Source organism: Camellia sinensis, chromosome 10 (genome assembly GCF_055761805.1).
Source record: "Camellia sinensis isolate YWXY chromosome 10, ASM5576180v1, whole genome shotgun sequence".
Taxonomy (NCBI): Eukaryota; Viridiplantae; Streptophyta; class Magnoliopsida; order Ericales; family Theaceae; genus Camellia; species Camellia sinensis.
In genome coordinates this window covers 90288904-90301156 of record NC_138970.1, presented here as the reverse complement: position 1 = coordinate 90301156, position 12253 = coordinate 90288904, and the positions used below count along the sequence as shown (strand labels likewise).

At 34.8% G+C, this 12253-nt stretch overlaps 1 protein-coding gene across 1 annotated transcript; it reads right to left on the bottom strand.

Moving 5' to 3' along the window:
* Window positions 1-217: 217 nt before the first annotated feature.
* On the bottom strand, window positions 218-11775 carry LOC114275479 (p300/CBP acetyltransferase-related protein-like protein). Its single transcript, XM_082891787.1, has 6 exons — window positions 11635-11775; window positions 4295-4476; window positions 2912-3023; window positions 2517-2677; window positions 1102-1213; window positions 218-864 (listed from the first exon to the last, which is right to left on the bottom strand). Exons 2-6 carry the CDS (start codon window positions 4468-4470, stop codon window positions 445-447), a joined length of 981 nt encoding a protein of 326 aa, XP_082747913.1. The 5' UTR covers window positions 4471-4476; window positions 11635-11775; the 3' UTR covers window positions 218-444.
* Between the last annotated feature and the right edge of the window lie 478 nt (window positions 11776-12253).

Genomic DNA, 12253 nt, shown 5'->3' with positions numbered 1-12253 from the left:
AAAACAAAAAAAATCACGGCTTCGATTACTGCAACCGTTATACTAAGTCCTTTATATCCCGCACTGTTACCGCGTCACTACAATCGTTACAACGACCACAATCACTTTTCAAAACCTTGTTTGTAACTCATCATTTTCAATTCAAAAAGATTTTCAAACCTGAACCACATTTCCAATATCATACACATTAACCATTTCAACAACTCTATGACTCATCTTTTATAATCCAAATGATTTCATCATGTTGTTTATTTATAAAATCAATCCACAATTAATCCTTTGTACTCTCATGCTACTCATTTACATCAAACAACACTCCCATTACCGAATTCAATATCCATTTCATAACATAATTTCAACTATAGTCTCAATACATATTTCGTCAATAATAATCTTCACAAATATCCAAAGATAAATTATTGCGCTGAGCTTCATCTCGCACAGTTATTCTCTGATGGAATGCCTCTTGAATATTCTGCTCAGGTGAGCTTCATCTTGCACAGCTATTCTCTGATGGAATTCCTCTTGAATATTCTGCTCATGCAAAAAGTTCGCTGGTACTTGAGAATTGAAAGAACCACCATGTATCCCAACAGACGACCCATTAGCAGGAGGTAGTAAGCTTCCAGTATTGACAGCCACAGATGGCATGCTATTACCACCACCAGTAGCAATCATGGAAGTATCTACAGCCGATGCAACCATCACGCTTGAATTCGCACTATCTGGGGTTGGTATCATTGTACCAATAGGAGAAGGAGCATTAACAAGGCGCGGATATTGTTGGTTGTGAGTACTCATTGGTAAACGCTTAATCAAAACATGTAAACGATTCTCCAAAGTCTCCAGGTTCAAATACTCCTCCTAGCGATACAAGAAAGCCCATATTATAAATAAAACACACTAGGGTCGACATAATATAGCAAACTAATTGGTAGTTAAATTTTATTTATTTATTTTTTAAGTTGTTCAATAATGCAAAAGATCCTTTTGGTATTAACACAAAAAAGAAGGTGGTAACAGTCATTCTATGCTATTACTCAATTGAAAACAAGGGAACAATTTGCATAAAGATGAAAACATAGCACAACTATAAAAAACCTTAGTGGCAGCATTTCTGAATAGACCCTCGTCTAGGCGTCTTACAATTTCCAGAACCCGCTTTGGTGGTATATCATTAGTTCGCTGCTGCTGCTGCATAAGAAAATCATAGCTGGAGGAAAGGAGATACAAAGTTTGATCAGTATTCAATGCTATATGAAAAATCTTATAGACATGTATCACACAAACAGTATGGAGTCATCCATCTCCAATACATAATTAAATATCAGCAACAGGAATAATAAATAAATAAAGAGACACAGGAACAGAAACCATAACTTGGCAGGAGTGTCTACTTAAGCAGGGCCCATTGTTGGGTGCAATTTGTAAAAGCTCGGACTACCAAGCATGAGAATGCAGGTTCAAGTCTAGCAGTAATTAGTTTGTGCAACCACCCAGTGCACTCCTCCCAGCATCTTTTCTGAGGGGACAAGATGGGAGGAAGGGTTGTCTATTGAGGACCCATTAGGCTCAAATTCCATGCAGAAATTATGTGATATAAAGATAGAAAAAGACGAGCCGCAATGTTACAAAACCAGTAAAGTTTTCTTGCAAATCATCCAATGCTGTAACAAGCAATTTTTAACCACGTAACTTGCCTTCCCAAAAATAAAATCTACAGTGCATAACTTCATATACTAGCAAACATGTATTTCTAGCATGTGATTCCTTATAAATTAACATTGTTGAGCACATTTGACATAACTTAAATGATGAAATCTCCATAAAGAGGTCCCATGTGGACCATTTTAAGATGGCAATTGCTAAACTGAAACACAAGTTGGGGCAAATTACATTCAGCCCTTTGGTTAGGGTGTAATGCTCTTTTACACCATAGTGTTTATTGGTCATCACTCTCTAAAAACAACATACATACAGCTAGCAATTAATTTGAATGTCACACAAATAATACTCCATCTTTCTGAGAACAAGCTTTCATCCTTAGATTTTGCGTTCAACGGTTAAACAACACAAATCAGATAACAACCCACATGCCACACCATGTTAAAGCTAAATGATAGTATAACTTGGTTGACCCACAGGGTGATGACATACACAACGTATGAAAGAAGCATCTCTTTTTTCCCCTCTAGAAAAGAAAAGGAGTAACGAGTGGCTCTTTTTCTTATTTATTAATTTTCGTTTAGAAAAAATGATTGAGCAACATAGCAATCAGTTGGTATTGAATAGCACTTAAAGACTGATAGTGTCATGTCATGCGAATGTGGTCATATTAAAGTTGCCTACGTTGATACCTGATTTCTTGTTATGACTTTTCTAATGTAACCTTATTTCGTACAAAAAAAATGCTGCCATAAATCATTTTTTGACCCATTGCATCTCTCCTCCAACAAAAGCATGCTCACCCCAACAAACCCATAATGAATATAGCAAATAACTAAGAAATTTCTTACATTTTCTCTAGCATAAATCTGCGAGCTTTCGCTAGCTCAGGCTCAATAGGAGAGGGAGCATTAACAAGGTGCGGATATTTTTGGTTGTGAGTACTCATTGGTAAACTCTCAATCACAACACGTAAACGATTCTCCAAAGTCTCCAGGTTCACATACTCCTCCTAGCGATACAAGAAAGCCCATATTATAAATAAAACACACTAGGGTCGACATAATAATATAGCAAACTAATTGGTAGTTAATTTTTTTTTTTTTTTTTTTTGTTCAATAATGCAAAAGATCCTTTTGGCATTAACACAAAAAAGAAGACGGTAACAGTCATTCTATGCTATTACTCAATTGAAACAAGGGAACAATTTGCATAAAGATCAAAACATAGGACAACTACAAAAAACCTTAGTGGCAGCATTTCTGAATAGACCCTCGTCTAAGCGTCTTACAATTTCCAGAACCCGCTTTGGTGGTATATCATTAGTTTGCTGCTGCCGCTGCATAAGAAAATCATAGCTGGAGGAAAGGAGATACAAAGTTTGATCAGTATTCAATGCTATATGAAAAATCTTATAGACATGTATCACACAAACAGTATGGAGTCATCCATCTCAAATACATAATTAAATATCAGCAACAGGAATAATAAATAAATAAAGAGACACAGGAACAGAAACCATAACTTGGCAGGAGTGTCTACTTAAGCAGGGCCCATTGTTGGGTGGAATTGTAAAAGCTCGGACTACCAAGCATGAGAATGCAGGTTCAAGTCTAGCAGTAATTAGTTTGTGCAACTGCCCAGAAAAGATGGGAGGAAGGGTTGTCTATTGAGGACCCATTAGGCTCAAATTCCATGCAGAAATTATGTGATATAAAGATAGAAAAAGACGAGCCGCAATGTTACAAAACTAGTAAAGTTTTCTTGCAAATCATCCAATGCTGTAACAAGCAATTTTTAACCACGTAACTTGCCTTCCCAAAAATAAAATCTACAGTGCATAACTTCATATACTAGCAAACATGTATTTCTAGCATGTGATTCCTTATAAATTAACATTGTTGAGCACATTTGACATAACTTAAATGATGAAATCTCCATAAAGAGGTCCCATGTGGACAATTTTAAGATGGAGATTGCTAAACTGAAACACAAGTTGGGGCAAATTACATTCAGCCCTTTGGTTAGGGTGTAATGCAGTTTTACACCATAGTGTTTATTGGTCATCACTCTCTAAAAACAACATACATACAGCTAGCAATTAATTTGAATATCACACAAATAATACTCCATCTTTCTGAGAACAAGCTTTCATCCTTAGACTTTGCGTTCAATGGTTAAACAACACAAATCAGATAACAACCCACATGCCACACCATGTTAAAGCTAAATGATAGTATAACTTGGTTGACCCACAGGGTGATGACATACACAACATATGAAAGAAGCATCTCTTTTTTCCCCTCTAGAAAAGAAAAGGAGTAACGAGTGGCTCTTTTTCTTATTTATTAATTTTCGTTTAGAAAAAATGATTGAGCAACATAGCAATCAGTTGGTATTGAATAGCACTTGAAGACTGATAGTGTCATGTCATGCGAATGTGGTCATATTAATGTTGCCTACGTTGATACCTGATTTCTTGTTATGACTTTTCTAATGTAACCTTATTTCGTACAAAAAAATGCTGCCATTAATCATTTTTTGACCCATTGCATCTCTCCTCCAACAAAAGCATGCTCACCCCAACAAACCCATAATGAATATAGCAAATAACTAAGAAATTTCTTACATTTTCTCTTGCATAAATCTGCGAGCTTTCGCTAGCTCAGGCTCCATATTCAGTGTATTACACTGACCAGCTAAATTTTGTATATGGTTAGAGAGAGAACTTCCATTCTGGGGAGGTAATCCAGGCAACTGAGTGCCTGCTTGATTAGGTACCTGTCCTGAGATTTGTCCTGACATATGTACCTGCACATTCATCTTTATTCTGTAGGCTCCTAAATACCAAGAACAGCAGAACTCATAATTTTACACTCGCAAAGATGAATCTTCATCTATTAAACACTGTTATGAGTAATGAACTTGTCCATATATCATATAAACAATAATCACATGCTCTGTACCAAAAGAATGTAAGAAATTCCAGTCAACTACGAAATTATTTTCCAAACTCAAGAAATACAAGTCATGAGGAAAAGGCATTGTCTTGTGGGTCAAAAATTAAGGCAAATTCAAATCACAAAATTGTAATATCACTAAACAAAGATATATTAATGGGAACACAACAATTCTTTGGTAAAAAAGTGGGAGCACAAAATAACATACATAATTTACAAAGGCATAAAATCTGGAAAACATAATAAATAAATAAACCAAGAATAATGTGAAGTATCATAGTACAACAAATGAAGATCTTTGGTCCGATGTCTCTAAACCTAAATAACAATCCTGAAGATGCTATTATCCTCCACCTGCAACGATGGCACTCAATGCTTTCAAATGTACTTCCACCAATATATGAACTTATTATAGCATTAACATTTTTATTTGCAAATCATGTTGTTCAACCACATAGCATGCAAAATATATATTTTTCATATTTTATTGCCTTGGGACTGTTGCTTGCTTTTTAAGATTATACCAAAATTTACCGTACAAGTATTTATTCAATCTGAAAATAACTTGTTGGTCTGGTTTGAATGGCATAATTAGAAATAACGACTTGCTTGTATCCTCCAGTTCTTAGTCCAAGGGAAACCATTTCTAGAAAGTGTTGAAACAAACAGAGCAATTAAAATTTTCCGTACAAGTAAAGGGATTTCGAACATTAAATGCTAACATACGAAGATCACCACAACAAGAAGAATGTATTGGGCAAGTTTTCCCAAAAAAGTCATACAAATATGATAAACCATGGAAGCAAATCAATGCCAGTCCACAAGATGAAAGTGGTCAGGTTTTGGCAAGTTCACAAAAAAAAAAATAAAGAGAGAGGGATTAATAATTTTAATGATGAAAAGTACACAATCTACACTTGGAAAATCATGTCCACATATGATTGAAAACATGGTATTATTCATGTAAGTACCATGCTTTATGGCCCAGGTACCTTTTGAGTTTCCTAATCAGCAGAATCTCTCCAGGTCCCAACAAGTTTACCAATGTTTGCCTTGACTGATCATTTTCTATTCCAATTTGGATTCAAGTTTGAGTTAACTAAAGTTAACACAAACTTGGAAGTTAAAACATCACCTACAATAACATTTAGGCACTGTATTTTTACAATAAAGGGGTCAATGGAACCCACATTTCTTGCAACAACTGAATGAACATACTTCAAAGAAAGCTAGGTTTGTTTTCTTTTTCTTTTCCCTCACATCAACTAAATGCAACCTTGACAATAACAACCATTGGAGCATTAGTGGTGATAGTTGCACTATAGCCCCAGAGATGGCCAATGTTGTGATAGTTGCATTAACAAGGGAAACTGATGTAATAAGAGTTCGTGTGAGTTAGTGAGATTGTTATGTTTAGTGTGTTCAGTTCGCCTTTGGCCTATAATAGGTGGTTAGGGCCTTCAGTAGTCAGTTTATGAGATTTTGACATCGTATTTGTGAGCTTGAGAGCTCTTGTATCTCCAATTGAGATTTTTCTCTCTAATGGAATCTCTTCCCAAATTTGGTCCATCATTTTGGTATCAGAACAAAGGTTAGGTCATTTCTGCCTAATTTGTTGCTTCAACAATTTCATGATTCAAGAATCTATCTAACTCAAATTCAAGCTGATTGAGAAAGATACTCGTATTTGCTTCGAAGAGAATCAAAATTGCTCCTTGACAGTTTAGCGGTAACACGCAACTAGATTTCTATCGACCTACTTCGATTCAAGCAGAATATGTTTCTAGTGGAAATTTGATGCCTTGCAAAGCCTAGTCAACACAATTGAAGTGAATCTTATCAATGTACAAGTTGGATCTTAGCCAAATCTTCTCAGATTGTGCAAATTGTTCAACCTAGAGGTTTGGTTTGGACTTGTGATCTCACCATAGTGGCTTGATCTCACTTGCGACAGCAAATCAAACTTGAAGACATGCATTGACTTTGGTGCCTTAGGCCTCCCATATAATCAATCGCAGATTTGACCTAAAATTGTATAACCTAGGTTCCACTTTCACAACTTGACTCTTGAATCACGATTCAAACTCTCGATCTAGATTCTCTTGATTTCAAAGCCAGCTGAAATGACTTTGAAACCCTAGGTCGACTCTGATTTTAGTTTGCATTGTGATTTCGAAGGACTACTGTGGAACTCGATCGAAGATTGTGAACTGCACTGATTCGATTGTCATCAAAGTAATTGCGTTGAGATCTCCCTTCATTACTTTTATTAGCGATTTGTCTAGGAGTCAACTTTGTTTTTCTTTGGAACATCAATTTTGATTTGGAGTATTTGCCTTTATTTGACTAAGTGAATGAGTTTACAGTTCTTTGACTCAACGAGTGAGTTACAATTTTTTGGTTTAATCAAGACTTGAAGCAATACAGTGCACTCTTGTTTATTGTAGAGTTAATTTGATGACTCAACGAAGGAGAGATCAACAAGGAGGGAGAGGAAAAGCTTTTGCTCCACATTTGGGTAAAGATGTGGACATGAATCATCAATTGGAAGAACCAATGATAAACCAAGATGAAAGGAATGAGGTTGAAGAGTTGAGTAAACAAGTTTCTTCTTTGATCGGGAGAGTGCAATGGTTATAACTTCTCACCGAATGTAGTGATGAATCCAAGGATCATCAAATTGCATTTGATAATCCTCTTGATGATCCGCATTGGCGTAGAACATATTCCAATGAATTTGAGTCTACACGGGATTATGACGTCAAGGATTTTGGATTTCTCAAATTTCATGCGAGCCACATTCTAGATGTGTTTCAAGAATGGTTAAACACAATTGAGAGTCCCCCTTTTTAATAAAATTCTTCCTTGTTGCTGATCAAAAAAAAAAAAAAAAAACACACACACACACACAATTGAGTGCCTTTTGGAGTATCATGATGTGCCATAAGGAAAGACGGTGAAATTGGTCTCTCCACGCCCTAAAAGTAGTAGCTCCAATTGGGGGAAACAACTACAAGTTTGTAAACAAAGAAAAGGCAAATAAAAGATTAAAGAGTGGAAGAAAATGAGAAAAAAGATTAATGAGCAATTTTTGCCATCCAATCACATGCAACCTTTATTGGTTGAGAAGCAATAAAGAAAGAGTGTTTCAAGTTTTGGACATCAATACAAAGGCATCATTGATTTTGGACAAACATACTATGACCATCATTGATTTTGGACAACCATAATAGGACTATGTCCAAGTCGGTTATTCAACTAGTGTTGGAATGAAGGAGACTTTTGACAATGAACGTCATGATAAGGTACTCCTTAGTGAAGAGGTTGTAGAACCAAAATATGATGATGAGGAAGCACCCGTCTTTATTGAAGAAGATATGGAAGAAGACTATGATCAAACACAAGGTTGGTATCAAGATGTTCCTATCTTTGACGAAGAGGGGAGCAAGATTATAATCAAGATGATTTCCCATTTGATGTGTCAACAAGTGAGGAGTTGGATTATGAAAAAGTTAATGCTTGTGCATATGAAGAGAAACGTGATGTTTGTGAATAAGAAGTTCCAATCTTTGACCATTATGATGATGAGAATGACCTTCTTGTAGAGAGTGAAGGTGTGCTATTGAAGATCAAGCAAGTTTTGTTGCTTACATTGCTGCCCATGTAAGATGTGGCAGAAAGTCAACTTTCCACTTTAATGGAAGTTGTGGAGGTGAGTCATATAGTTGGTCCAAAGGGGTTAGAAATGAAGGTTTCGAAAAATGGTTGCGGTCACCGTAACAGTTGCGGTGGCGCGGTTGTGAGGTGTAAAGGCCGTAGCATAACGGTTGTGGTAACTAGAACCGTGAATTTTTTAATTTTTCCCACAATTTGAAAAAAACTTACCGATACGCATATTGTTTTTTTCCAGAATCACATTTATTAGGATTGAAAATTGATTTTGATCAACTTTTGTTAGTTTTTAAGTATGATCTAATATATTTCATATTTTTAAACCACTATAAAAGGAACTTTTACATTTTATTTCAACAGTTAATGATTGTAAGAATTACTGATTTTAAATGTCTACAAAATTATTTTTGACCAATACCAGAAATAACTAAATAAAAAATATTTACAATTATTAAATGAAATGATTATAAAATAAAAATTGTACCATAAATAAAAATTATTTTTGAGCTAATGATTTTTTTTTTAAACATCATTTTTTTAAACAACACTTTATAGCTAACTAAATAAAATTATTTACAATTAAGTACTAAATGAAATGATTATAAAAATAAAAATTGTGCCATAAGCAAAAATTATTTTTGAGCAACTATTTTTTTTTGAAGACATTTTTTAGACAACACATTATAGTAACAAGATAAAAAATATTTACATTAAATATTAAATGAAATAATTATAAAAATAAATACAATCACTGTTTACATATTTTTTATTTTACATGCTAATGTAATGAAATAAAAATTAAAAAATAAATTATAAAGAAAAAAAATTCATACAAGGCTTTTTGTTTAAACTTAGATCACTTGAGTATTCGTCATTTTTTTGTAAGGTTTTTTTTTTTTTTTTTTGGAAAAGAAGTTATTCAAAATATTGTAACGGTGTGTAATAGGCCGTTACGGCTGTTACACATGTGCATTTCCGTCATATTGCAAAAGCGGGTGTAACGGGTAATGCCTACCACCGCAACCGTTACGTAACACCGCTTTTTGAAACCTTGCTCTCAAGCAATACCTCTTGTGTTTCTTCCGAAGCAAGTTGTTCCACTTTGTGTTGATGTGGACTTCAAGCCAACTTTGTTTCCTAAGCCAATTTGCAAGGGAAACACTCATGCAACAACTTGAGTTAAATGGCTATGTGGAGCCAACCCAAACTTCTAGGAAGAATGGGCCTTGGTGTGTGTTGGAAGCAAGTACGAAAAACTATTTTGATGACATCTTGCTTCACAAGACACATGCTGCATGGATTATTCACACCTCAACATGGCTTCGATAGATGTGCATAAATGAAAACTCACTTTTAAGGAAGAGTATTTGTAAAGATGCTTCTAAATAAGGACTTGCAACCACTGTAGTCTAATTCATAGTTTCTTGTCCATTGTACTTCCATTTGTCATTGTTGAGTCTTTTTTGTTTTGGTTAATATCCCCAACTTGAGAACAAGTTATTTACTTTAGAGGGAGAATTTGATGTAAAAAGAGGTAGTGTGAGTTAGGCTTTGTTTGTCATAACTTAAAAAAGCTAAAAAGTCAAAAAGTTACTATCTTATTTAAGTCACATCATCTTATTTAAGTCACATCATCTCTCCACCACATCACTTCAAACCCAACCCATACCCAACCCATATTTCATAAAAGTAAAAAAATACACTTATTTAGATAATTCCAAACCACCCCTTAGTGTGGTTGTCATGTTTAGTGTGTTTAGTTGGCCTTTGGCCTATAAATAGGTGGTTAGGGCTTTTAGTAGTTAGTTTATGATATTTTGACATTGTATTTTGTGAGCTTGAGAGCTTTTGTGTCTCTAATTGTAAAACTTAAAGCCAAGTTGATTTTAAATAAAGTCATGTTTTTGGCACATATGGTTTTTTTGTTGGGAAGCGAAATTTTGTAGTGGTTTTTCTTAAATGTTTTTTTGCTTGGAAACTTGGGCTTTTTGGTGGGAACTTGGGTTTGGAAAAGGATTTTTTTAGCTTTCTGTGCTAAAAAAGTAAAAAAGGTTGCCTTTAAGTGGGATGCCAAAGGAAGCCTTTAGAGCTGTTTTGGGAACACCCTAAAATAGCCAAAATCACTACAAAAAAGTTAACTATTCTCTCTACTTTTCTGCACGTCTATTTGTAAAAAGTCAAAAAGGCAACTAAAATAGTTACTTCCCAAAACAACTCTTCTAACCAGCCCAACTAATGGTGCTATGATAGATAAGGTCGTAGATTAATTATGGTGATCTCATGGTAGATAATAAAAATTACTGGTAACAATTGAGTAGAAATTAGTTCTGGCCATCTCATCTGGGTCTCAATAGCACAATATTACAGGCAAGAATTGAGTAGAAATTAGTTGTGGCCCTGATATTGTGTTGAACTACTTAAATTCCCGTCAGTTAATTATGAATCACAAAGCTAGTAAAGCTATAGTTTAGGACTCAATTAAACTGTCAAATTTCTTAATAATTACCATCTAAGTTCACTATAAAAAATTTCATTGACTCGCAAAAAATTGCAGTTAGACTCTTGAGTATGAACACTGTAACACGATGGTGTGATGAGAAAGATTTCATGAAACTTGTAAAACAGCACCAAACGTAGATGTGAAGAGCAGAATTGAAACAGGGCAAATGATGGTTCAATCAAACATGAAGATGCCTAATGTTCTAAACCACGAAAAACAAGGAATATGCGTGCAATCTTTCAGAGCACTGATTCAAAAATTGGCAGGCAAGAATGCGACTACCTGATGTGCAAAACAAAAAGCTTTGCTACGCAGCACTGCACATATTATTTATTTATTTCCTTCCGCTGTCTGTGGTTAGGGGATATGGGGAGGCATTTGAAAAGGAAAAAGTGTGTAAAACTTAGTAAAATGTAGATATATTTTATTCGCATTTCACCTCTCTTTTCTATTTTCCTTTCTACTCTCTTTTCTATTTTCCTTTCTAAACTCCTGTCAGATCCCTTGACCAAAGACAGCATTAGTGGGTTGGGTTGAGTTTGGGTAAACTGATTTATGCTTGGGCAATACTGCGAGAGGGGCTAGGGGCTAGTGCAACTATACAATCAGGTCCTCTGTCCAAATCTGTAGGGTTGACAAATATGACAGTCACGGTTGATAGCAATTAAACGTGAAAATCGAAACTTGATGTAAAACTGACAATTTTCAACATACACAATTGAAAAGCCCCAAATTGCTTCGCAGGCTGATGAATAAGTCGATTAGCAATGAACAATGGAACCGATTAGGCTAGTGGGGAATTGAAGAATCAAAAAAAAAAAAGAAGGCAAACCCTACTTGGAAGAGACGAACCTCATTCAGCAGCACACACGAGAAGGATAGGACGACTGAAGATGAAGATAGTGCAATAGAGGAAGGGACGTAGCTCCAAAGCAGCGATCTGAGCAATCGACTCGCGCAATCGAGTTCAATCACTCTCTTCTACACTTTCATTACACGCACGCATCAATTTTATTTTTATAGATTGGCCCTCAAATTATCTTCTTTTAACGCTACATTTGGATGGAGGGATTTGGAGAGGAAAGAAGAAAAAAACCCATAAAAATGAGCAGGTATGTATTTTTTTTATTTATTTAAATAATTTAAATGGAGAGAAATGAATAATTAAGTGGATAACTTAAGGGATGTAGCTACGAAGCTAGCATTTTTTCAGTTAATAAAATCTTACTAAATATCCTAGTCAACTAAGTAATTTTCTTTTTATTCAGACATTTCTAAGTTTCACTAGAGATATTATCGGATCATAAAATCTTATTTGATTTCATCTTCTTAAGTGTAATCTCTACTTCAAAATTTTTAATCTTTCGATAAAATCTATAGTCTTGATTTTTCTTATTATTAATTACTTTCTTCCCTTTTTGACCTTCCTCCATATTCCTTATTTAATAATTTTTTT

Bases quoted from the DNA above. Each gene is read 5' to 3' on its own strand.
- LOC114275479 (XM_082891787.1), bottom strand. From the start codon at position 4,470: ATGTCAGGACAAATCTCAGGACAGGTACCTAATCAAGCAGGCACTCAG. The intron at 3,024-4,294 runs GTAAGAAATTTC...CCTTTCCTCCAG, and splicing joins AGATTTATGCAAGAGAAAAT to CTATGATTTTCTTATGCAGC. The intron at 1,214-2,516 runs GTAAGAAATTTC...CCTTTCCTCCAG, and splicing joins AGATTTATGCTAGAGAAAAT to CTATGATTTTCTTATGCAGC.